The following is a 25,951-nucleotide window of genomic DNA, read 5'->3' as shown; positions in this document are numbered from 1 at the left end:
TGCAGTGTGTGTGTGTGTGTGTGTGTGTGTGTATGTGTAGAAAGGAAAGAGAGAGAGAGAGAGAGAGAGAGAGAGAGAGAGAGAGAGAGAGAGAGAGAGAGAGAGAGAGAGAGAGAGAGAGAGAGAGAGAGAGAGAAGAGAAAGAGAGAAATTGGTTGTTGCACTTTGAATTCCACTGTCGAATCCGATATACTGTCATGGAAATGCCAGCATAATACTCCAAAGTGACTAGCTATCTGTACATAAACTACTCACAAAAAGTTAGGGAACACCCTTCATTTTCATGTGTTTTTGCAAATTGATGCTATTGTCAAAACTGTGCAAGCTACACACGCACAGAGTGGACTCCTGCCTTTGTTGTACAGGCTTGGTGTGCTGCACGTGCTACTCGGGCGTCAGTGGCTGAGCGTTGAAAATTGGTGAAAAGTTGGAAAATGTTATCGTTTTATGCTGACTCACCATTTTTTCTATAGCGTGTTTCTGACAAAATGATGCACTGCACGTGGAAGCTTGATGCTTTGACTGTGAACACTGGTCACTGGTTACTCAATAAAAGCCAGGGCCTGGGCGGACCAGGGCACATCACGATGGTCGGACAACAGAAGTTAAGCCTGCTGGACAGAGGAAGAGCCATAGGGTGGTTCCAAGACGGTGTTGGCGAAGGGGAGATTGCCAGAAGGCTTCTGGTGTCCCCCTCCGTCATCACAAGACTGCGACAGCGCTTCCAGGCCACTGGACTAGTTCAAGACAGGCCTCGCCCAGGCAGACGAAAGAAGACCACAGCAAGAGAAGATCGTTTCATCACAAGACAGGCCCAGACAGTGCGAACTTCCACTGCAAACCGTATCAGAAGGCAATTACGGGCTGCTACCAACACCAACGTCAGCACACAGACTGTTCGCAACCGCCTGCATGCTGCCCAGTACCACGCCCGTCGTCCATCCAAGCGCCCCAAGCTGACCCTCGTCCACAAGAGAGCTCGCAGAGTTTGGTCCAGGCGTCACATTGGCTGGACACGTCAGCAGTGGGCTGTGGTCCTCTTCACTGATGAGTCAAGGTACAGCCTGGAGCACAACGACGGCCGTGTGCGCGTGTGGAGCCCACTCCGTTTACATGGATGACAACGCCACGCTGCACCGTGCTCGGCTGGTAAACGCCTTTCTCCAGCAAGCAGGGGTTGTCAGGATGGACTGGCCATCCTGTAGTCCGGATCTGAACCCTATTGAGAACTTTTGGGATGCACTGGAGCGCTGAGTGCATGACAACCACCCTCCACCACAAAACCTGCAACAGCTCTGGGGTCCTTCAAGCAGAGTGGCAGGCTGCACCCCAGGCTAACCTGAGGAGGCTTGTCGAGTCCATGAGACATCGCTGCACTGAGTGCCTGGCAAATCGTGGAGGCAGCACTCATTATTGACTTTGTTTTCGTGATTTTCACACAGTCGAATGAACTTTGAAAATTTGGTGACTTTTGAAAATGATCCCTGCTGTGTTTAAAAATTTGCCAAAACTGGATTTGTCCATTCATCGCTTTGATTGTTTTGTATTCAAACTGTCGAATAATGAAATTAAATATGTGTGAACGATCATCATTGTGTCTTGACTGGTTTTGGTGCATTGCGTAATATAAAAACTGTTCCTTGACTTTTTGTGAGTAGTTTATAATACATATATACAGTGGAACCTGTCAAAAGTACACACATACACACATTAACAAACCACAGTACCAACACCACCAAAACAAAAAGAAAATAGCAACACAGGAAAAAAATGCTGCAACCACTCACTATATTCAAGTACAAACACACTCAAACACTCTCTTGGACCATTGTTCAAGCATACAAACAAACAGAATTTACCCACACAGCAAGAATTCAGAGTTAAGAGACTATATTCTTCATTGGCAGGGTAGAAAAATGCTGGGTAAAAACTGGCATTGCACAAAACCTCTTCATCAAAAACATTATCATGAGTATCACAGTCAACCTGCATTACATTCTCTCCACAAGAACACGTTTTTTTTCAGAAACCACTTCAGATAAATGTTCTATTGATGCATTTTCAGCTTAAAGTACATGCAATTTAGGGCACTAGTGCATTTTTTCAGGGTCAAATATAATCAAGATTTTGAAAAGGAAAACTGACTGGGACACTGTGACCTAACTCTAAACTCAACAAGAACACTCACTGCAAATAACATGAAATAGCCTTTAACGATAAAATTTTATGAATTCTTTCATGATTAGAATTGCATATACATATGTAGGTTACACACTCCGAGTTCTAAATATCGTGCATATTTTCCCTAGGGTCGATTTTCGAAAATCGACCCGAGGGAGAATATGCACGATATTTAGGACGAGGTGTGTAACTTTTTATCCCATTACTCTGACGTTTTCATTAAAAAACACCACTTTTTGACACAAACTCTGCGAGTGCCTGTTTTCTGCTCATCAAACCTTCCGCGACAGCAAATCGTGTCATCAAATTCATGTACAAAACAAGTCCCCTTTTGTCTTTGTGGTAAACGTAAAACGTCTGCTTTTGTATTTAGTCATCAATACTGCTTAAGAAAACGAATTACAGAGATTGTGCAGTTCAATGCATTTGAAACTGTGCAGTTACCGGCCGGTTTCAATCGGTGACCCAAGTCGGTTGTCAGAGGCATTCGCCAAAAAGACTGCGTGTGTGATTTTACAAGCGATGAGGATGATTGCTAAATTTGTGCTTATTCGAGCTGTTGTGCTTCAGTGTTCAAATTTGGATTACTTACTTCTTCAATCTTCATTTAGGTGAGCCTTACTTTGATGTCTGTCGTTCAGTCTTAGGACAGTAAGTTATCTGTACTGTACTGCGGTAGTTTTGTCCTGCTGGTCTATTCAATGTAGGTCAAAACGTGTAAATCTATCTGCCTGCATGACCTGAACCTAGACACCGTTGTTTACTTTAAAATTGAAAAATAACACACGCAAGATCCGACCTTCTTCGCCACCTTTTATTTTAACCGTATCTCCAACTTTGTAAGTGGCAATTTTCATGTTGCTGGTCAACTTGATCAGTAGCCGGTGAGTTTCTGTAGCAAACGACAGATCTGCAGTAGACGACAGATATCTGCAGCAGACGACAGATGGGACAGCCTTGTTCTGTTGAACCAGATTTAGCAATCAATGCTCTAAAAGCGATATCAAATGAACAAAACTGTAAGCATACTGTTTTAGTTTAATTCTTATTTCTTTGCTCAGGATTTTGAATCAGGATTTTGTTGTTGGGATTGATCTAAGCGGTTGTCTATGAAGAGTACTAGAGTTGTGCGCCTTGAATCACTGTCTGTCTCTTGTATATAAATCGTGAGTTCGACTTTAATACCGCAGAATATCTCAATCGTTTTGCTGAAGTAAAAGTAGTCCCCGAGTTAACGATAAATATGCAGATGACCTCTATAAAATATTCAATTGTACTCTCAGAGATCAAAGCCAATGACCAATGACAGGTGAGATCGAGACTCGGTTGTGATGGATTATCCATATGGTTGTGATGGATTATCCATATGGTTGTGATGGATTATCCATATGGTTGTGATGGATTATCCATATGGTTGCAACATATCATGCACCAGTCTTCCCTCCCTCACCCCACCCCCACCCGCAAAGACAGTGTTCTGATAGGCTATTTTGAGCCAGACATCTTGGGAACAGAATCAAGACGTGAATGATTTTTAAATAAACAAGCAGTAGAAGCCCTTTGCATCTGTTCTGCCACAATCACTGACATTACACGCCTCATACTGCCGAGGAACACACAGACACAGACCACAGACGCACACAGACAGATGCACGCATGCACGCACGCACACACACCCACGCACGCAAACATAGAAAACCAGGATGTCCTGAACTGCCTATGATTGGTGCCCCTTTTCTAAATCCTTGAAGCATAGGTGTACACCAAGTTTATGATTACATGTTACATTATCAAAGGTGTGTAAAGGCATGTATGTTTGCACATGGGTGGGTGCGTGCATGGGTACCTGTGGGTGGTGTGTGAATTGACAATTGTTGAGCAAGTCTTGAATCATATATTAGCTCTTTGATTTAATCTATTGACTGATCTGGTGCAAAAGGTTCCAAAGATTTGTTAAGTACACTCTGTTTTATTTAATCTGGGTTTTTCGGTTTCTTATTCTTACCTTACGTCACGTCAGTAAGGAATAGCTGTTAGACAGGACCACAATTATAGACCTAATGCTACTACATGTATCCTTCAGTAATAAAGTGTTTGAATTTATTTTAAGTTTGAGTACAAATACACACAGAAACACCCACACATCCACCCACCCACACATCTACACCCCCCCACCCCCCACACACACACATTCCTGCCATGCCACTTATTCTTCCATAATCATGTACTGATTTCCCCCACTTTGGACTGAAGAAGTTTTACTGAGAACTGCCACAGTGTCTCCGCGAGGTCCGGGTCATGGGCTTTGGGCGACGCTTCGCAGCGACAGCAGCTGTTGAAGTAGAGTCCCCCCACCCCCTCCAGTTCCTTGGCCACTGCACAATACACTGTTGTGGCCGCTCCTTGTTGCTGTACAAATGTCGAAGAAACGTCAAGATAAGTGTGGGCAGCAAAGAAATCTGGGTGGTTTCATATAATGGTAAGGTCACAGATAATATGAGAGGGAAACAAATCCAAGGAGGAACAACATTCAGTGTTAGAAATGGAATATTTAAAGGCAAATAAACATACAAAGAAACAAAAACCTAAACAATTAAGTGATTATCTTGGTACCAGGGGTTAAAACACATCATCACACATCACACACGCACAACACAGAACGAGCATCCAAACTATTTTTATGATCTTAACCTTGGAGATAAAGATTAAGATTTCATAAAAAAGTAGGACATTCCAGCATATATGATAAAACTGTTGACTGTGTTGTACATAACATTAACAATAGACTGACACTCTAGCCTATGATAACACTCTGCCATTTAAAAGAGAAGGGAAAGAAACGATGGATTCAAAAGCTATAGTCACACAATAAACAAACAAACAAACACATGGACAGAATGTCACATAGACAATATAAATGCCTACTCTAAAAATGGAGACATAGCAGCACCATAATGAAATCAGACAATACATGACAACAAAAAGAACTCATTATGCACAGGAACACAAGACATTGAGACAGACATACACACAACAAGACTAAAAACACACACCCACACAAAATGCCACACACACAAACAACAACAAGCAAAAAGCAAACAGGCAAAAATAAAAAGACATTATAGATTTAAAGAGCCCATTGTTGTTCTCAGTCTTCAGTCACTGATGCATACTTTTTTGATCCGAGGCATTAATTGTTATGACCCCTGGCCAGTTGACTGTCCTATAGCTTTGTCATTCGGGATGTCTTCTGACAGAATTTGTGTGTGTGGGCAGGGCATTGGGACCTATACACATTTTCGATCCAGGTCCTATGCCATAACATCCTATGGGTTTGGGACCAACACTGAGAGCCTGCACAACCAACTCACTATAGAAAAAACAAACCAAGCAAGGTATGTTATAGGAATGTTTAATTGTGACATTAAACAAAACTTTACGGTCACTGATCTTTGGCCCAGCGATCTTTTAAGTGGACAGACAGATGCACACTTATAATACAGAAAATACATTTATCTGACAAATTGAACAGAAGCTCGTTCGGACGACACAAGCCAGTTTTTTTCTTCAGAATTTTGGAACGTTGGCAGTCTATTTGCTTTTGGATTTCAACTCACCATAGATTTTGTAAATGGGCGTACGAGCGTGAAAAGCAGTCGATAGAGCCACCAGTGTCGTGCGAGGGAAGAACTCATCATGTTTCCAGGATGCAACGACAACACCGTCACTCGCTGTGTGCCCAGTTTGGTGCAGAGCATGTTTGCGAAGAGAACGTTGCACAGCTTGGAGTGATTGTAAGCTCTAATGTCGCTGTACTTGCTGGCCGGAGGGGACAAGCTTTCCAGGTTCACCGTCTCTTTTGTTAAGCCAGAAAACCTGAAAAACACAGGAGAATTTCAAGACTGAATTGTGCCGTCCTTATTATGTGCACATGGAGAAAAAAAAGAGAGTTAAAAATGCAAACGACAAAAAGGCAAATTTTTCTTCTGGTGTTGATCGAAAATTAAAATCTGAAAAATATAAGCCAAAAGAAAAAATCAAAAGATCTCTATTCAAACTATGTGCAGATTCTATGCATGACAATTGCGATCATTTCCTGCTCAAAGCATGTGCCACACACTTTGAACTGAATATACTTTGCTCTCTCATTTATGCACGCAAAGAGACATTTTGTATACCTCTCTGACCACAATACTTCTTACTGATTTAAATTTGACAGCACAAACCAAAATATCAAAGTGAACCTCTGAACAAAAGAAAAACAAAGAATCATCAACACTGACTTAGAGCTTGCCTGACTAAAGAAGTAAGGCAGGGGAGATAATATGAACAATGTTGGTAGGCTTGCAAGCAAGCAAGCAAGCACCACCACCAAACAAGTAAGTACCATACTTTTCGGACTATAAGGCTATATTTACTACTTTTAAAAATAAAACTGAAAAAATCCTAGAATAAGGCGATGTCATGGATAAGGCGATCGTGTCGTGCATAAGGCGACGGCATGAAAGAAAAACAAGTCGCGTAAGGCGAAATTACTACATTTAGTCAAGCTGTGGAACTCACAGAATGAAATTGAACGTAGTCCGCCGCTAGTGCAAAAGGCAGTGAAAGTGACGAGCCTGTTTGGCGAGGTAGCGGTTGCTCTGTGCTTCATAGCACGCTTTACTGTACCTCTCTTCGTTTTAACTTTCTGAGCGTGTTTTTAATCCAAACATATCATATCTATATGTTTTTGGAATCAGGAACCGAAAAGGAATAAGATGAAAGTGTTTTTAAATTGATTTCGAAAATTTAATTTTGATCATAATTTTTAATTTTCAGAGCTTGTTTTTAATCCAAATATAACATATTTATATGTTTTTGGAATCAGAAAATGATGAAGAATAAGATGAACGTAAATTTGGATCGTTTTATAAAAAAAATATTTTTTTTACAATTTTCAGATTTTTAATGACCAAAGTCATTAATTAATTTTTAAGCCACCAAGCTGAAATGCAATACCGAAGTCCGGCCTTTGTCGAAGATTTCTTGGCCAAAATTTCAATCAATTTGATTGAAAAATGAGGGTGTGACAGTGCCGCCTCAACTTTTACAAAAAGCCGGATATGACGTCATCAAAGACATTTATCGAAAAAATGAAAAACACGTCTGGGGATATCATACCCAGGAACTCTCATGTCAAATTTCATAAAGATCGGTCCAGTAGTTTACTCTGAATCGCTCTACACACACACACGCACATACACACACATACACACATACACCACGACCCTCGTCTCGATTCCCCCTCTATGTTAACACATTTAGTCAAAACTTGAAAAAAGAAAGAAAAAAAATGAGGAAAAACATATTCTTTGCCGCTGCCATCTTGAAGGCAGCGCCGTATGAAGCTCTCTTCGTTTTCGGCATTTTGACAGTGGCAAAGTCGAAGTGCAAGTTGAAGTGTCAAGAGACCGACTGTCGACTGTCGTGTTTCAACGCAACTATTGTTCAGGTAATTTTTTCGGCGATCAACATTGCTTGAATTGTGTTCACTCAAATGGTTGTTAGTTGCTCATTGATTTCAAGTTCACAGTGCTCGTGAAACCTATTTTATCCGAGAATAAGGCGATGTCGTGTTTAAGGCAACCCCACGATTTTAAGTGAAAAAAAAAAAGAAAAAAGTATCGCCTTATAGTCCAAAAAGTACGGTATTCATCTGGCTTTGAGCACGGTACATAAATTGGCGAGTGATAAGGCAGGGGAGATAATTTGAAAATGTGCTAATACAGTAGTCTTCAGTCTGCTATGTTGCAGTAAAATTACTAAAAACTGTAATTCAGTTTTGTCAAAGATCCATTTTTAAACAATGACTTGAAAAAAAAGGTTTAGACTTTTCCTCACATAATACCTGACCTGTTACCTCATGGTTAGTGTGTGCTGTAGAAACTTACGCTGCCAAATTTGTATATTTCATCCATGCCAGTATCGGTTTATTTTACATTACCACACTTCTGCAGTACATCTCTGTGCCTACTCATTTACACGAGAAAACGAGTCTAACTTTGGTGAGTTGTAATACAGTGGAACCCCCCCTTTTTAGACTTTCAAAATTCTCAGAAAATGAGGTCTTCAAATGGAGGAATTCTTGAAATGGGGGTGAAATTCACAGAGGTAATGAACAGAAAATGTGAGAAAACAGTGTCTTAAAAGGGAAGGAGTCTCAAATCAGGACTGGGTGGCCGGTGGTAACGCACTTGCGCTCGGAAGCGAGAGGTTGCGAGTTCGACCCTGGGTCAGGGCGTTAGCAATTTTCTCCCCCCCTTTCCCAACCTAGGTGGTGGGTTCAAGTGCTAGTCTTTCGGATGAGACGAAAAACGGAGGTCCCTTCGTTGTACACTACATTGGGGTGTGCACGTTAAAGATCCCACGATTGACAAAAGGGTCTTTCCTGGCAAAATTGTATAGGCATAGATAAAAATGTCCACCAAAATACCCGTGTGACTTGGAATAATAGGCCGTGAAAAGTAGGATATGCGCCGAAATGGCTGCGATCTGCTGGCCGATGTGAATGCGTGATGTATTGTGTAAAAAAATTCCATCTCACACGGCATAAATAAATCCCTGCGCCTTGAATATGTGCGCGATATAAATTGCATACAAAAAAAATAAAAAAAATAAAAAAATCCCTGCGCTTAGAACTGTACCCACGGAATACGCGCGATATAAGCCTCATACTGATTGATTGATTGATTAAAAGGTTTTTGTTTTACTGTACAGACCTGTGTGACTCACTGGACACAACCACGACCCTGGCAGGTGCTGACTTGACCAAGACTGGCTGAAGCAGCAGCGTCAGGTAGAAATGGGCCAAGTGGTTCACCTGGAACGTCAGTTCAAGTCCGTCCTCTGTCTCCTGCCAGGGCACACCAAAAACTGCTGCATTCAGGATCAGAATGTGAAGAGGCCTGGAAAAGACAAAAACTTTTTTTTGGGTCTTCCACACACCAACACAGCAATTGCCTCACCTCAAACACACGAAGAAGAAAAATAGAGAAACAAATCCTGACTGATTCCATGGCGCTTGATATTCTTGCCTTTGTAATACAATCTTGTATTTGTAAAATATATCAAAGATTGTCTTATTCAAAAAGGGTTCTAAAGGATTCTTAGACATCAAAAAGGCAGCAATTAAACAAACATAAAACAGCACAAAGAAAAAATACACTCGTCCATTTACATTTACTCACATATTTAAGAATAGTTACCATAAATATGAGCGACGCTGCGTACATCGTTGTTTTCCCACAAATTTCAATTTTTGGGTGCTATTATTCAATTATGTTTAATTCCAATTGTTGACTGTTTTTGAAAGCAAGGTTAAACAAGGATGTTCCTCTTTGAATATTGACCTAAGCCTTCACACTCAACTTTCAGTGTTTTTGTAACACGTACTGCAATGCTCTGTCTGGTGGGGCACATCTCTGCCCTCCTCTGACAAAACACAGCAAGTCCATTTTTGTCAAAAATGAGATTTTTATGTCATCATTATGAGCACATCAGCGCGCATTTTGTCAGTAAATTTTAAGTCTCAATGACGTTTAGTTCCTGAGATTTCATAAAGTAAGTCCATTTAAACCGATTTAAGTTCTCAAAAAACAACGGCAGAACACAGCAACTTCCCTTACTGTGTTCTGCCGTTGTTTTTAACAAACCCGAGTTCAAAGAAAACATCGGCAGAACACAGTGATACTTCCGTCAGTGGATGCCTTATTGGTTTTTTGATTTTTTTACTTGATGTTGTGGTCTCCGAGCGAGCGAGAGAGAAAGAAAGAGAGAGAGACTCGAGAGAGAGAGAGAGAGAGAGAGAGAGAGAGAGAGAGAGAGAGAGAAAAGAGGAAGAGGGCTTGCTTGCTTGTGTGTGTGTATGTGTGTGTGTGTGTGTGTCCGTATGTGTGCGCATTATGTGTGCGTGTGTGCGTGTGCGTGTGTGTGTGTGTGTGTGTATGTGTGTGAGAGAGAGATACACAGAGACATAGAGAGAGAGAGAGAGAGAGAGAGAGAGAGAGAGAGAGAGAGAGAGAGTAGGAAAGATAGAGAAGAGAGAGAGAGAGAGAGAGAGAGAGAGAGAGAGAGAGAGAGAGAGAGAAGCGATTTGTCGTTCGCTGGGCCGGGTATGCAGAACGTTGGCATTGCGCTTCTACTTATTTGGGTTTTTTACTTGATGTGATCTCCGAGCGAGAGAGAGAGAGAGAGGGAGAGCGTGCGCTTGCTTGTGTGTGTGTGCGTTAAAATGATGTTTAAAGGGTCGTAAGAGAGCACATAAAAACACATTTAAACAGAAAACGTAGAAAAACACTGGTCAACACACACATACACGAACGCACGCACACACACACACACACACACACACACACATACATACATACATACACACACCGTCAATCCCTGTGAGAAGGAAGTCGCGCACTTTTCACGTGCAAAACGAAATGAAAGCGACAAGCCAGAATATACACACGCACACACACGCACGCATGCGCGCTGAAACATCTATCGGGATACACAAGCAACAACAGTCCGTTCGAAGGAAGAGTACTCAGTTAACACTCTGCAAATCTGCTAAATGATTAGGAATCAAAAGAAAACAAGTCGCGTTAGGCGAAAGTACTACATTTAGTCAAGCTGTCGAACTCACAGAATGAAACTGAACGCACTGCATTTTTTCACCAAGACAAGACAGGAAGTCGCACACTTTTCACGTGCAAAACGAATGGAAAGCGACAAGCCAGAATAGCGCGGTAGCGTATTGCGTTGAGCAGGAAAGCGCGCTTTACTGTATTCTTTTTAATTTTCTGAGCATGTTTTAAATAAAACATCCTATATTTATGTTTTTGCAATCACGAATGATTAAGGATCAGATGAAACAAAATTTGGATCGATTTTTAAAATTGTATTCGTAGTACTAATTAACCTAATTTCGTTAATTGTGATCACATTTTAAGAGTAAACATGACATATGTATACATTTTTTTATTCAGAATTTGATAAAAAATACGATGCAATCAATTTTGAATCTGTTTGCGAAAATTTGATGTCAATGACAACCTTAATGAGCAAACTCGTGTATTAATTTGTAAGCCTCCAAGCTGAAATACAATACCAAAGTCCGGGCTTCGTCGAAGATTATTTGACAAAAGTATCATCAAAATCGGTTGGAAAATGAGAGCGTGACAGTGCCGCCTCAACTTTCACAAAAAGCCGGATATGACGTCATCAAAGACACTTTACAAAAAAAAAAGAAAAAAAAGTCTGGGGAAATTATACTAAGGAACTCTCAAGTTTCAGGCAGATCGGTTCAGTAGTTTTCTCAGAACCGATCTATACACACACACGCACACACACACATCACCACAACCCTTGTCTCGATTCCCCGTCTCTATATAACTTGACTAAATGTAAAAAAAAATTTTTTTTAAAAAAGCGTCGCAGGGAAAAGGGCTTTTTCCTATTAAGAGTCACATACGCCATCAGGTAAAACAAAATAAAAATTGTAAAAGCATAATAAATATTAGAGTTATTTAGTCATTGTTGCTAAAGGTTACTCGGTCAGAAATGAATTTCTCGCATACAATTAATAAAGCAGAACTCAGCAAGAACTGTTGTTGTGATCGGTCACTATCTTAACTTGTGACAAGCATTAAGAAACAAGAAAACATCGCCAAAACACAGCAACTTCCCTTACTGTGTTCTGCCGTTGTTTTTAACAAACTCGAGTTCAAAGAAAACTCCGGCAGAAGACAGTAACGTCCCTCACTGTGTTCTGCCGTTGTTTTTAACAAGCCCGAGTTCAAAGAAAAACTTGGCAGAACACAGTAAGTCCACTAATTGGCTCATAATTCTTTAATCTTACCACTATTTTTGAAATAGACTAAAGCTATAAATTCAGAAATCATCCCGACGCTTTATTGCAGTAAAATGTCCAGCGAGAATGCTTTTGTTTTAAATATAGAGCTGAGAACAGAAAACCGCGTTTTTCTCGAAACGTGATTTTTGGACTTACTGTGTTTTGTCAGAGGAGGGCAGATCTCAGCTGCGGTATGTTTATTCACTTTGCTGAAATTCTCTTTTGTAACACACTTATGTGATGACAACAATAAAACAAGCATACCACCCTGTGTTCTTGTAAGTCTCTGCAAATTCTCGGACACTTCGAAGACTGGCAAGGTCAAGGTGCATGACCTCGACCTTCGCTTTTGGCATCTCCTTGACAATTGCTGCCCTGCATTCCCGTGCAGCATTCAGGTTGCGACAGGCCATGATGACAGTTGCGCCATGCAGAGCTAAAGATCTTGCTGTCTCCAAGCCTGTCAAAGAAAAAAACACTAATATGTATCCAGCAGCTTTCAGATTATGACACGTCAAGACTACTGTACAACTCCCCCTTTAAAGGTCCTTGTCTACATTTTTATACCGAAATTGCCATTTGACCATTAAAATGCAGAATCTATTATCTACAAATATCAACAATACACCCCCTTTCGATCAGGAAAGACGAAGCCAGTGTAGCCGTTTGAAAATTCATTGTAGTATTCCAGCGTAGTACTCATAGTAGGATATCCTTATTTGGAAAATGCCAAGCGCAAAACTCCTCTCAAATCCCGTGCATTTCGTGCGTTTATAAAAAAGCGTGGACAGCGCTCCAGTGTCAAACTGTTGCTGCACTTGTTTGGGCGTGGCTATAAGCACAGTGACATGAATTTGATTGGTCAGTATTTTTAGGCAAAGCACATGTTCTCAGCAAACAGAAAACAAAATATTGGAAGCGTGAGTCACGCTACCCAAAAATAAAATCTTTTTTTACATATATTTTTTTTCTATAATTTTTTTTCCCCATGGTTCACTCATCATTTGACATAATTTTGTATCCAAATCTAACCATAAGATTATTGAAAAAAAGCAAAAATGTAGACGACCACCTTCAAGACCCCCCTTTTAAGACCCTAGTCTTCAAGATTTTCTGTTAATTAATGCCTGTAAATTAGCTCCATTTTGAGTCTCCCTACATTTTAAGACCTGATTTCTCAGGTTTTTTGCAAGGTCATCACAGAGGGAAGGAGGGGGGGGGGGGGGGAGAAACAGAGAGGGAGGGAGAGACAGAGAGATGACGGAGAGACAGAGAGATGAGCAAGAGAGAGAGCAAGAGAGAGAGAGAGAGAGAGAGAGAGAGAGAGAGAGAGAGAGAGAGAGAGAGAGAGAGAGAGAGAGAGAGAGAGAGAGAGATCAAATCAAATCAAATTTTATTTTACGAGGGTTGTGGCATAAGCAATATAAACGAGCTTCTTTTCAACCAGCCCTCGCCCAGAGAGGGACTATTCTAATCTTAAATACATAAATCGAAAATTTTTAATTAAATTTTCATTTGATTAATATACTTACCCGAATCACATGATTAGCATTGACACACTTGGAGATGCCTAAGGTCTGATAAAAGCTACCCGTCTAGGTATAAGGGAAGCAACCCCAACTAAAAAAGTGACAGCACCATGGTACTTGCCACACTAGGTTGCCTCCCCTTAGGGTGAGCTACGTCACCATTGGTGCCTGGTCCACGTGACCGATCAATCGACTTATAGAATACTAAGAAACTATAAAGCGGGGCAGGCGGGAGGGAATTACCCATGTGATTCGGGTAAGTATATTAATCAAATGAAAATTTAATTAAAAATTTTCGATTAAATTACATATTCTTACTCCGAATCACATGATTAGCAGATAACTCCAACAAGGTGGTGGGTAAGATCAAAAAAGTTCAAACTCACTCTTAAGTTCTGGAGAGACATCCTCCAGCTGCCACCAAGGCAGTAATGGACCGAGGTCCATCCTGACAGACGGCAGCAATGTCTCCCTACGAAAACTGATAAAGACAAAAGCCGAGCGCCAGTAAGCTGTGCGCAGGACATCATCCAACCTCCTAGACCGTAAAACGGCCCAGGAGGAGGCCCAGGCCCTGGAAAATGAGCTCGGGCCGAGCCGAGGGGAAAGATAGCAGATAGCTACGACAAGGTGGAGGGAAAGAAAATCCCGTGCCAAAAACTGGCCCACTGCCAAAAGTCAGGAAAGGGCCCGGTGAGAAAGAAACATCTAACTCACTCTAAAACCCTTGCCAGGAACTGGCCCACTGCCAAATGACAGAAAAAGGACCGAGAACCATCCTGATTGACAGCCGCGATGTCTCTCAGGCAAAAAATGCGAAAGACAAAATCGGAGAGCCAGTAAGCTGTGCCCAGCACTTCTTCCAATCTCCTGAACCGTAAAACAGTCCAGAAAAAGACCCAAGCCTTGAATAAACCCGAGCCGAGTAGAGGGGAAGACAAGCTGACCCCCCCCTTTCTATTGGAAGGAAATGCTAATGGCCTGGAAATTATCCGTGCGTAAGGTTGACGCTCAGCCCTGAAAAGGACCAACCCTCACGGTGACCGTAAGGCAACCATGCCCAAAAATGAATCCTTGGGATGGGGTAAGGCCCGAAAGGCCTTTGAGATAACAGCCAGCTCCAGAAGAGTGACCGATCTCCGAAAAAGAGAAAGAGAGAGACACCTGAGTACCAGGTACCAGAGTCCAACTCAATGAGAAAATCTCAAAAGTAGACGGTCACCGGTCGTCCTCTACCAGTCCCTGCGAAAGCAGAGAGAGGGGTAAAGAGGAAGCAGCAAAAATGATAGTGCGTAAACACCGGAAATGCGGAACCGCTGTGGCCGAAGCTTGATGTGACCGGTGACCCAAACGAAATGACAAAAGTCAGTGTTAGCAGAGCAGTCTGCTTGTAGGTAATTGAATGCAAATCAAAAACCTAAACCAGAAAACAAGACTGGAAAGGAAAAACGGAAAACCGTGAAGCCAACCAGCCATAAGACTCCCTGAACCAGGGTTCTCAGTGAAAAGGGCCCGAAGTAAAAATTCGCGGCAGACCAAACCCAGAAAAATTTCTGAGTCTAGCTGAAAAGCCGAACGCGTCTGATTACCTCAGAACCGAGAGTCAGACACGGAAAACAACAGGCAAGCGTCCGTAATAGTTGCAAGTGGTAGAAGGGAGACCGTAACAGGCAACCCAAACCACCGGAAGTCGCCCCGACTCGCCTCATGTCAGGATGAGGGAGAAGAGGGAGACACAAATTCTAAAGGCACGGAGACCGTAGTCGCCCACGCCAGGCAAGAGACTATTACACGGGCTAAGGCTGAGAGCCATAACGCCCGTAGACCGGCCATAAAAGATGCTGGACTAAAAGCCCGCACCAAGAAAACCGGAACATTGACTAGACCTCTGCCGAAAGGAGAGGGTTAGCCAATAAAGCTGAGAAAGTGATATGCCACAAGAATGACTCCTCACCATGCATTGCCAAAACCAATGCAAACTCAGGAAAATCTGAATGTAACTTCCGAGGCCAACTCAAGTAAACCTTAATTCTACCTTCACCCTAGCAAAGGTGGATAAAGCGTCCCATGCATCCTGCTCTTTACTGAGTGTAAAGGTCGCCAAGGGCTCCGTAAAGGAGTGTCTCCGAAAAGGAAGCGAGTTCCAAAAGCTGTCTGCCCATTTCCTCCAGGGGGAAGAGAGTCCGCTCAGAGAGCTAGGGACTGAAATTGTTCCCCAAAGGCTTCGTACAACCGAAGGAGTTCCGGCGCGACCAGCAAAGGTGCACGCGGAAGGGCAAACGACGACAGCAAATTCCGGGACGTCTTGGGCAAAGGCAACTTCCTCTGAGCCGCTAACTGCCCGAAAGAAGAAGCCTGCGCAGGAGAGGCAAACCAAACCCGTGCGAATTCCATAGCTGGCCGTGAGGACAGTAAAGAAAACCGGCACTAGAGGCAGCCGCTGCCGGAAGACAAGGGTTTGGTAAAGCTGGGAGAGAGTAAAAACGGCCACCAAAGGAGAAACCTTAAAACGGACGTAGCCTTCCCTCTCTCTCGCCGACTGGGAACCAGTCCTTATCGAAAAGGCATCTGCAGACGCAATTTCGACAAATAAACCCCTTCCAGGCAAGATCTGGAAGTGACTTCATCCGCCGCTTCAAGAGCAACCTTGACGCGGGACGAAGACCCCGGGAGCGTCTGATACCATCAACCGAACGAGAGTCCGACGTGGTAAGTGAAGGGGCTGGCTAAAAGGCCATAAGAGCCCGAGACGGACGCTGAGCGGGGAAGGCCGGAGCCTGAAGCCCTTTTCTGCCAGTCAACGGCCCAACCTCACACCTGACTAAGAGGAGGATGAGAGGCGTCGAAGACCAAAGGCACAGGGAGTGAGGAGATCAGCAGAACCCACCACCGAAGTGTGTGGTAGCTGCTAATCCGCCAAAGGGCAAAACCGTGTCCCACGTCACCGACGACCAAGAGGAAGTGACGGGAATGGAACCGGAAACACCGGGAGGAGCCGGGAGTGCAGCAGACACAGAGGCACCATGCCAGAGCTGGTGCTGCACAAACTGATGGCTGAAGCCCGGTAACCAATAGGTAAACCCTAGGCCCGAAACAGCGACATGTCCGCTGCCGAAGGACCTATACTTCCAACGAGCGCCGGAAGCGCAACTGTCGCGGACGACCGCTGACAAAAATCTAGGCTCAAACCGGATGGGACCATAGCAGGTCCACTAACCGGTGAGCCCACACTTCCGGCCGGAGCCAGAAGCGCAGCGGTCGCGTACGACTGCCGACGTAAGACAAGGCTCAAACCGAACGTGACAGTAGCCTGTGCACAAACCAGTGAACCTACGCTTCCAGCCGGAACCGGAAGCACAGCTGTCGCGTACGACTGCTGCCGTAGGGCAAAGCTCAAAACCGGAACGTGACAGCAGACTGTGCACTCACCAGTGAACCTACACTTCCGGCCGGAACCGGCGCTGTCGCGGACGACTGCTGAAGTAGGGCAGGGCTCGAACCAGAAGTGACAGTAGCCTGTGCACTAACCAGTGAACCTACACTTCCGGCCGGAACCGGAAGCTCAGCTGTCGCGGACGACTGCTGACGTAGGGTAAGGCTCAAACCGGACGTGACAGCAGCCTGTGCACTGACCGGTGAACCTACACTTCCGGCCGGAACCGGAAGCGCAGCTGCCGCGGGCGACTGCTGACGTAAGACGAGATTCGAGCCGGACGTGAACGTAGTCTGATCACTAGCTGGTGAACCTCTGCTTCCGGGAACCGGAAGCGCAGCTGCCGTAAACGGCTGCTGCAGACACCAACCTTGCTGTGACCGGATCCCCGGAGGGACATGCACTGTTGCGCTACCGCAAGCGGAAGGCAACAAATGCCGGCCAGGAAGAGAAGAAGAAGGTCCCCGCGGGACAGTCCAGAAAAGTCACGGCGGACAGCAGCCTGGTCAAGAGAAGACCCGGAGTCTGAAGGCACAGGCATCAAAAGACGCCAAGGAGAGAACGTCGCCTAACCCCCCGGCGGGGGGCAGAGCTGGCGACGATGTCCAACCGCGGCAAAGCCTCGCGAACGAGGGAATCTATCTCTGGAAATGAACAAAAGATAAGAGTAGACCCCAGAGCACTAGACTCTGCAGCCGAAACAGTCGTAAAACGACAGCCTTACAGGCAAAGACGGACGGCTGAGAGCCAGACGGCAAATCGTCCGTAGCAGAAATCGGCACAGAAAAACGTAAAAATTTTATCCTGTGCCAAAACAACAACGACAGAGTTCTTCAAAAAGAAGAGGATGCTGAGGATTAGAGCTTAGCAGGGCCCAAGCCCTAACCCTCGGCCTTAGCTCCCTCTAATTCTCATTGACGGCCATGTAAACGCCGAGAGAAAAATAAACAAACGACTGAAACTAGCAAAGTCCGAACGGACGCAAACATTTCAGAAGCAAACAAGGAGGGCAGCTAACACCCTCGAAGTAGCTACCAAAGGCAGCTAAACAACAAGCTACAAAAGAGTTAAGCGTCCGAGTACGGACGAAAACATCAACATAGCAAACAACAACATGCTAAAGAAAAATGGCGACCAAGGAGGAAGCCACAACTACTGAAATTAACCAAGTCCATACAGACGCAAACATTTCAGAAGCAAGCAAGCAAACAAGCTAACACAAGCGTAGTAGCCGCCAAAGGCAGCTAAACCACACGCTACAAAAGCGTTAAGCGTCCGAGAACGGACGAAAAAGCGTCAACATAGCAAACGCCACGTGCTAGCAAAAATGGCGACCAAAAGGAAGCCAACAGCCACTGAGAACTTCAAAGTCCCACGGACGTAAGAAATTCTCAGCAGAAGACAAAAACAAGTCAAAAACTATAAAGGAAAGATCTCACCAGCTGCAAAGCCAGCAAGAAGACGGGCGCCGTGGCCGGTGGGTGTCAGCAGACACAAAAACAGCCACAGCAAAGCAAAACACGACCTGTCCTCTCAAGTGATAGAAGTCGATTGGTCGGTCACGTGGACCAGGCACCAATGGTGACGTAGCTCACCCTAAGGGGAGGCAACCTAGTGTGGCAAGTACCATGGTGCTGTCACTTTTTTAGTTGGGGTTGCTTCCCTTATACCTAGACGGGTAGCTTTTATAATAAGAATAAGAATACTTTATTATCTCATAGAGAAATTCATAGAGAAATTCAGGGGTGGTACATAACAATAATACAAACAAGACATTGATTTTACATAAAACATATATAGCACTATATAACATGGACATCTTTAGAGCACTGCGCTTACATATTCTCGCACACCTACGCGTATAACGAACTATGGCTAAACATCATTGCAAAATCAGACCTAGGCATCTCCAAGTGTGTCAATGCTAATTATGTGATTCGGAGTAAGAATATGTAATTTAATATATATATATACAAACGTAAAACAATTACAAAAGATAAGCATGACAGTAAAAAAAAAATAAATAAAAAGGCAGAAAAACTATTCACAGGACCATATAAACGAGAGAGAGAGAGAGAGAGAGAGAGAGAGAGAGAGAGAGAGAGAGAGAGAGAGAGAGAGAGAGAGAGAGAGAGAGAGAGAGAGAGAGAGAGAGAGAGAGAGAGAGAGAGAGAGAGAGAGAGAGAGAGAGAGAGAGAGAGAGAAAGGCAGGTAGAAAAAGAAGCAGAAAAAGTTCAATTGCACAAGTATTCAGACTCTACCTATGCCACTGTTGGCTCCAGTGACCAAAACATATTTAGTGCCCATGTCTCGGCCGTGCAGGATCTGTAGTGCTGTGCTGCTGCCGTCAAATTTCTGACGAAAATCCATTATTGAGCTCTTCACCTCTTCTGCAAAGGCAAGACGAGGATCTGTGTACGTTGTCTTCTTATTGATGTGACTGCACACAGAAGCATTAAGAATTCAGTAATCAAATGAAATGGTAACAGAAGAAGAACAAGTCGCGTAAGGCGAAAATACAATATTTAGTCAAGTAGCTGTCGAACTCACAGAATGAAACTGAACGCAACGCAACGCAGCAAGACCGTATACTCGTAGCATCGTCACTCCACCGCCCGTGGCAAAGGCAGTGTCCGTGGAATTGACAAGAAGAGCGGGGTATTCGTTGCGCTGAGAAGGATAGCACGCTTTTCTGTACCTCTCTTCGTTTTAACTTTCTGAGCGTGTTTTTAATCCCAAATATCATATCTGTATATTTTTGGAATCAGGAACCGACAAGGAATAAGATGAAAGTGTTTTTAAATTGATTTCGAAAAAAAAAATTTGATAATAATTTTTATATATTTAATTTTCAGAGCTTGTTTGTAATCCGAATATAACATATTTATATGTTTTTGGAATCAGCAAATGATGGAGAATAAGATAAACGTAAATTTGGATCGTTTTATAAATTTTTATTTATTTTTTACAATTTTCAGATTTTTAATGACCAAAGTCATTAATTAATTTTTAAGCCACCAAGCTGAAATGCAATACCGAAGTCCGGGCTTCGTCGAAGATTACTTGACCAAAATTTCAACCAATTTGGTTGAAAAATGAGGGCGTGACAGTGCCGCCTCAACTTTCACGAAAAGCCGGATATGACGTCATCAAAGACATTTATCAAAAAAAAGAAAAAAACGTTCGGGGATTTCATACCCAGGAACTCTCATGTCAAATTTCATAAAGATTGGTCCAGTAGTTTAGTCTGAATCGCTCTACACACACACACAGACAGACAGACAGACAGACAGACAGACACACGCACATACACCACGACCCTCGTTTCGATTCCCCCTCGATGTTAAAATATTTAGTCAAAACTTGACTAAATATAAAAACCAGATGTGTGAAGTGTAATTAAAGCTCTGGACACTGTAATCAGAAACAAGTAAGCCATCCTATTAAGCATTCTGGAAGCTTGCCTAGAGCAATACTAAAGGAAATGCTTGAATAACTATTCTTCTTTCAGAATGAACATAGTCTTCTGGGAAAAGGATTTGGGCAGCAGGAACCTCTATGAAAGGAATACATGAAAATGGAAATAGAATAAAATAAGACTTAAAAATACCTACTCAACATAGAATACGGTACCATCATCTCCAAAACATCTTTCCCAGCCATAAGGCAGCTCTGGAGAAGAAAAATATATATTTAGTTTGTGCATACATACTATATATAAGAACTTTATATGGGGTCTTCAGAAAAGTTTAATCATTTGGTATGACAAAGGAACAATATTGACTGCATGAGTGTCTAAACATAAATATATATAGACCAAAAGACACTGGGAAGCAGAGAGAGAGAGAGAGAGAGAGAGAGAGAGAGAGAGAGAGAGAGAGAGAGAGAGAGAGAGAGAGAGAGAGAGAGAGAGAGAGAGAGAGAGAGAGAGAGAGAGACGGAGAGAGAGAGAGACGGAGAGAGAGAGAGAGAGAGAGAGAGACAGAGACAGAGAGACAGAGAGAGAGCGAGCGAGCGAGAGAGAGATATGTTGTAGTGGGTGCAGAAAAAAAGGGAAAAGTAATTACATGAGTGAGAGAGGAATGGAGAGAGAGAAAGCGAGAGAAAAAGACCATCAAACTTGACAAACAGTGGCATGCACAAAATGAAACAGTAACTTTATTATGTAGTTACATTTATGCTGACATATTCAGATGCAGAAGACACAGACACTCACAAACAGACACACAGACCAGATTGACAGTCAGTTATAGTTATACCAAAAATTAATACCTACACAATGCACAAGCCAAATAACGGTTATCTCATCTATAACCTACTTTCAGCATTTTATCGCAGAAAGTATGCAAGCATATTCAAGATGCAAAACTAATAAATAGTATATAAGTCAAATGGCTGTATCAGCTAAAAGTTTCAATTTTTAGTTACCTCCTTTCACAGTTTTCTTTTTGCCTGTAGATGGATGAGTCCACTGAGTCACCTTGGTTTCATGGCTAGAAAACACCAACATGAAGATATGTCACTCACACACACACAAATGGGAATGAGGATGCTTGATGAAACAAATGCCAAATGCTTTAAGAATGCACGTGAGTTGTAAGCATTTGCCTGTGTGTGTGTGTGTGTGTGTGTGTGTATGTGTGTGTGTGTGTGTGTTTCTAGATGTCGTGCATGTATGCATGCAGATGCAGTGTCAATACATGAGGACGCACGTCTAGCAAAACCGTTAAACGACCGTCTGGTCCTTTTTGCAGGATTTCAATCGCTTTATCCTCATCAATCAGTCGCGATGTAGCATATCTACGAGTCGCACATCTGTACTTGACTTGCAAAGTTGCATTTGATACCCCTGGTACACATTTTAGTTGGAAAATCAGTCTATGATTAGAGTGAATTACCAACCCAGTCTTCAAGCAGATCGAGCCTTACTTTGCGTAGTACACCTTTCCTTCCACGGTGACTCTCTCCTCCCAACCAGGAGCCATTTCATCTTCACTATCAGTGTCCAGGATACTTTCCATTGAAGCAGACATGTTCTATGTTGGGCGCAAAGTAAGAATCCGGGGCAGAGATGGAATAATCGGGATTTCCCGAAACCTCATTTTGATTTCCAACAAAGCGTCGCATTTCCGGAAAGGCCGCTGCTAACGGCACGATATCGTTTGGCTAGCAAATATATGCTAGCGGCACGATATCGTTTGGTTAGGCTGCTAACGGCACGATATCGTTTGGCTAGCAAATATATGCTAGCGGCACGATATCGTTTCGCTTGGTCTTCAACCAGCAAATATGCTAACGACACGAATCACGAAAACACTTTGAACTTGTATCCTACGATCGATAACCAGGCAAGAGTGTAGTGTACGTCATACATCCTCAGCGGTCACGTCACTTTAGTAATGTATGACGTACTTCACATGGTGTCTTGGTGAATCCCGCGATATGTGTATGTTTGATTTTTATATCTCTTATATATGTATATATTTTATTTATCTATTATTTTGTGTGTGTGTGGATTTGTAAAGCTGGATGAGACCGTAGCCTTAAAACTCTGGTTTATCCTGCTATAAAATAACAGTATTATTATTATTATTATACCCCCAGTAAAAAGTGGGCTCCAACTCTATATACTCGTACAGCACTGACGGCGGAGCAGGGGGGACCATAGCCCCCAAACAAATGTATTGGGGGGTGTGTATTTTATTGTTTAGAGGTCAATTATTGTTTTTGCTGGTGTTATTGATCCGCAGATCTTACACACACACACACACACACACACACACACACACACACACACACACACACACACACACACACACACACACACACACACAAATAAACAGGTTAAAAGAAGTATAAAATGAATTAAGATTTAATCTGAAGATCCGAACAATATAAACAGGTTAAAAGAAGTACAAAATGAATTAAGATTTAATCTGAAGATCCGAACAATATAAACAGGTTACCAGAAGTATAAAATGAATTAAGATTTAATCTGAAGATCCCAACATAGTAAAGTCGAAATCACAGAATTAGCAACATCAAAGTCTTGATCACAATGTGTAGAGCCGAACAATAATACTATGACGCAAGATGTTTAAATTGATGTGTCCATGTTGCAACAATGTGCAAGCTGCCCCTTTAAGAGTAAACATATAATTTGGAAATAACAAATAAACAGGTTAAAAGAAGTATAAAAGGAATTAAGATTTAATCTGAAGATCCGAACAATATAAACAGGTTAAAAGAAGTATAAAATGAATTAAGATTTATCTGACGCAAGATGTTTCAATGAACATTAACACTTGCAGCACTTCAGTGTACTTTGTAATTGATGCATCAAGAAACAAGAAATCTAGGAACCTGTTAACAGTTTATAAATCAAATTGAAGTATGTCAAGTATGGCCATGTGAAACAAATTTGAGGATGGCTGGTGGCATGTATGCATGCTTCATGGTACCAAGTGTTGCATTTTCTCAAACATTCATTCCACTGCACAATCGGATTTCTATCAAGATGTTTATCCGGATCTTCGCGCCAACATATTCTGCAAACATCCTCAGCAGGCTCCATGTTTGAAGAACGTTTCACTTCCAACAGCTGCTGAAGAGCTACCCAAGCGTCATCCGTAAGCCACTGTTTCAGCAAATTGTCATCAATCCCCAAAATTTCCATTGACACCTTTTCTGGCACCATCTCCAGCATTTCTTCTTCAACTTTCAAATTTTCTTTCATCACAGAATTCACCAGGTTTTCATCCACAATCAGTCGAAGAGCATACTCTGCATGAGTGACCACCTTTACTTTCTTGGCACACTTCAATTTTTCTTTTTGCCTTTTACGCTTCTTTGCCTTTGGCAGCCCAATCACGGTTTGCAGTGATCCTGCTGGTCGTCCCTTCTTCATGGCTTTTAACGGTGGCAGAATTGTGTCTTTTAACGACGAGAGTTGGTCCATTATTCCAACATTTGACTCTCTCTCTTCAACTTCCACCTCGAGACTTTCGTGATCCCTTTGAAACTCGGCATGAACATCAGCAGTCACTTCAACATTGCGGTCGTTTGTAACTTGATCGAAACGACCTTCGTCACTTTCTCCATGATTTAGCGCGCCGCATTCTGTATCTTGTTCCGCAAACGCTTCAACTTTATCAGTTTCTCCGTGATTTTGTGCGCCTTGTTGTCTAACTTCATCAACACTTTCTCCCAGATTCTCTGCAAAGACTTCAACAACGACAAAATCCTTTCCTGTTTTTACAAGGTCACGTACTTGGCACAGAAGTTGTAATTTCTTTCGGAAATCATCTGCACCAGAGTTAACTAAAAACGAACAGATGTCTTTGCATACAGTCTGGGCTTCATTGAATTTGACCCAACCCGGTTTGACTTTTGATTGTTGACACGGTTGCGTACCAACCACAGAATGATCTGGCAAGTTGATGTTTTGAATGTCGTTGAAGTACTGTTTCGTCCAACGAGCAGGGATCATGTCCGTTTCCAAGATTCTAAGGTTCAAGTGCCGACGTATGGCAATCATGTGCCGACATGGTAAGTTGAAATTGACAACAGAGCTGCATGTACAGGACCCCACCTCACATTCATGAGACTGACCTCCTTCGCTTGTCACCTTGTAACTTCCTTCACTCTCTTCAACTACGCACTTTGTAGATAGTTGTATTTGCTCGGATATGTGCTTGGCAGCAAACGCCGTGCACACACTATGAGCAAACTGAACACCTTCTTCTCTTGAAGATGATGTGCATTTTGTCTTCATGTCAAAGGCGCGAAATGAGAATTCTGCTTTCCTGACCTCGAGCAAACCAAGGAGTTCCGAAAGCATGGTGTCGAGTGGGCTGGGTTTTTTTACAACAGCCTTAATTTTCTGGTTGAAACTTTCCACTCGGTTGTTGGTGGCATCACAGGGCCGGACTACCGGGGGGGGTTATGGGGGTTGCGCAACCCCCCCCCCCCCCCCTAGCCTAAACATGTACCTTACTTATTTAATTTTTTTTTATTATTGCTTATTTTATGCCGTTTCATGCAAGGAGCGACCATTTTCCTATCTCAGAATATGACCTACCCGTCAGCTTCAGGGGGCTTCGCCCCCTGACCCCCACAACGAGGGGGGGGGGGGGGGGTGGGTTTCCGGACCCCCCCCCCCCAGCCAAAAAATAAAAATATTGAATGAGGTATGCATTTCTTTATTTTACATTGAGTTTCAATTTTTGGGGTATTAATCAGTGACAAAATCTGCTGCCTGAAACTGGTAATGATCATCCTCAGAATGCACCAGATTGCACCATTTTGCATCCTTTTTTTCAAAATTTTCCGGGGGGGCATGCCCCCGGACCCCCCTAGCAAGCTAGGCGCTTCGCCGCCGTCGGCTCGGCGCTTCGCGCCTTCACACCCATATCTTCACAATATACTTTTGAAAAAAACCAGTCATAAAATGAACTGATCCGCCCCTGCCGCCTGGGGGGACATCCCCCTGGGCCACCACTGGCAACCCCCCCCCCCTCCTCTTCGCCTAGTCCGGCCCTGCATCACCAAAGTTTAATCTGGTCTTTCTGAAACATTGCACCCACTTTTCCTTCAGACTGGCCATTGAGACATGAAATATGGAAGAAATGTTGGAAATTCGGAGGAAAGTTCCTGCAGGAGGTCATTGACGCACGCACACACACACACGCACAAACACTCACAAACACTCACACACACCATCGCACCGATACACACACACTCACTAAAACACGGCACACACACCAATATTAACAACGAAAGAGAAAGAGAGAGAGAGAGAGAGAGAGAAAGAGAGAGAGAGAGAGAGAGAGAGAGACGGACGTACATATACACCCACATCCATGACACACACACACACACACACACACACACACATGTCAAGGAGGCAGATAAACTCAATGTGAG

At 43.1% G+C, this 25,951-nt stretch overlaps 1 protein-coding gene across 1 annotated transcript; it reads right to left on the bottom strand.

The window, feature by feature from the left end:
• Positions 1–1,873: 1,873 nt before the first annotated feature.
• On the bottom strand, positions 1,874–22,126 carry LOC138975126 (WW domain-containing oxidoreductase-like). Its single transcript, XM_070347790.1, has 8 exons — positions 21,956–22,126; positions 21,455–21,519; positions 20,641–20,698; positions 19,288–19,466; positions 12,329–12,524; positions 8,943–9,128; positions 5,799–6,057; positions 1,874–4,590 (listed from the first exon to the last, which is right to left on the bottom strand). Exons 1-8 carry the CDS (start codon positions 22,057–22,059, stop codon positions 4,402–4,404), a joined length of 1,236 nt encoding a protein of 411 aa, XP_070203891.1. The 5' UTR covers positions 22,060–22,126; the 3' UTR covers positions 1,874–4,401.
• Positions 22,127–25,951: the final 3,825 nt, after the last annotated feature.

Source organism: Littorina saxatilis, linkage group LG1 (genome assembly GCF_037325665.1).
Source record: "Littorina saxatilis isolate snail1 linkage group LG1, US_GU_Lsax_2.0, whole genome shotgun sequence".
In the NCBI taxonomy this organism is placed as follows: Eukaryota; Metazoa; Mollusca; class Gastropoda; order Littorinimorpha; family Littorinidae; genus Littorina; species Littorina saxatilis.
This window is presented reverse-complemented; position numbering and strand designations above follow the sequence as displayed.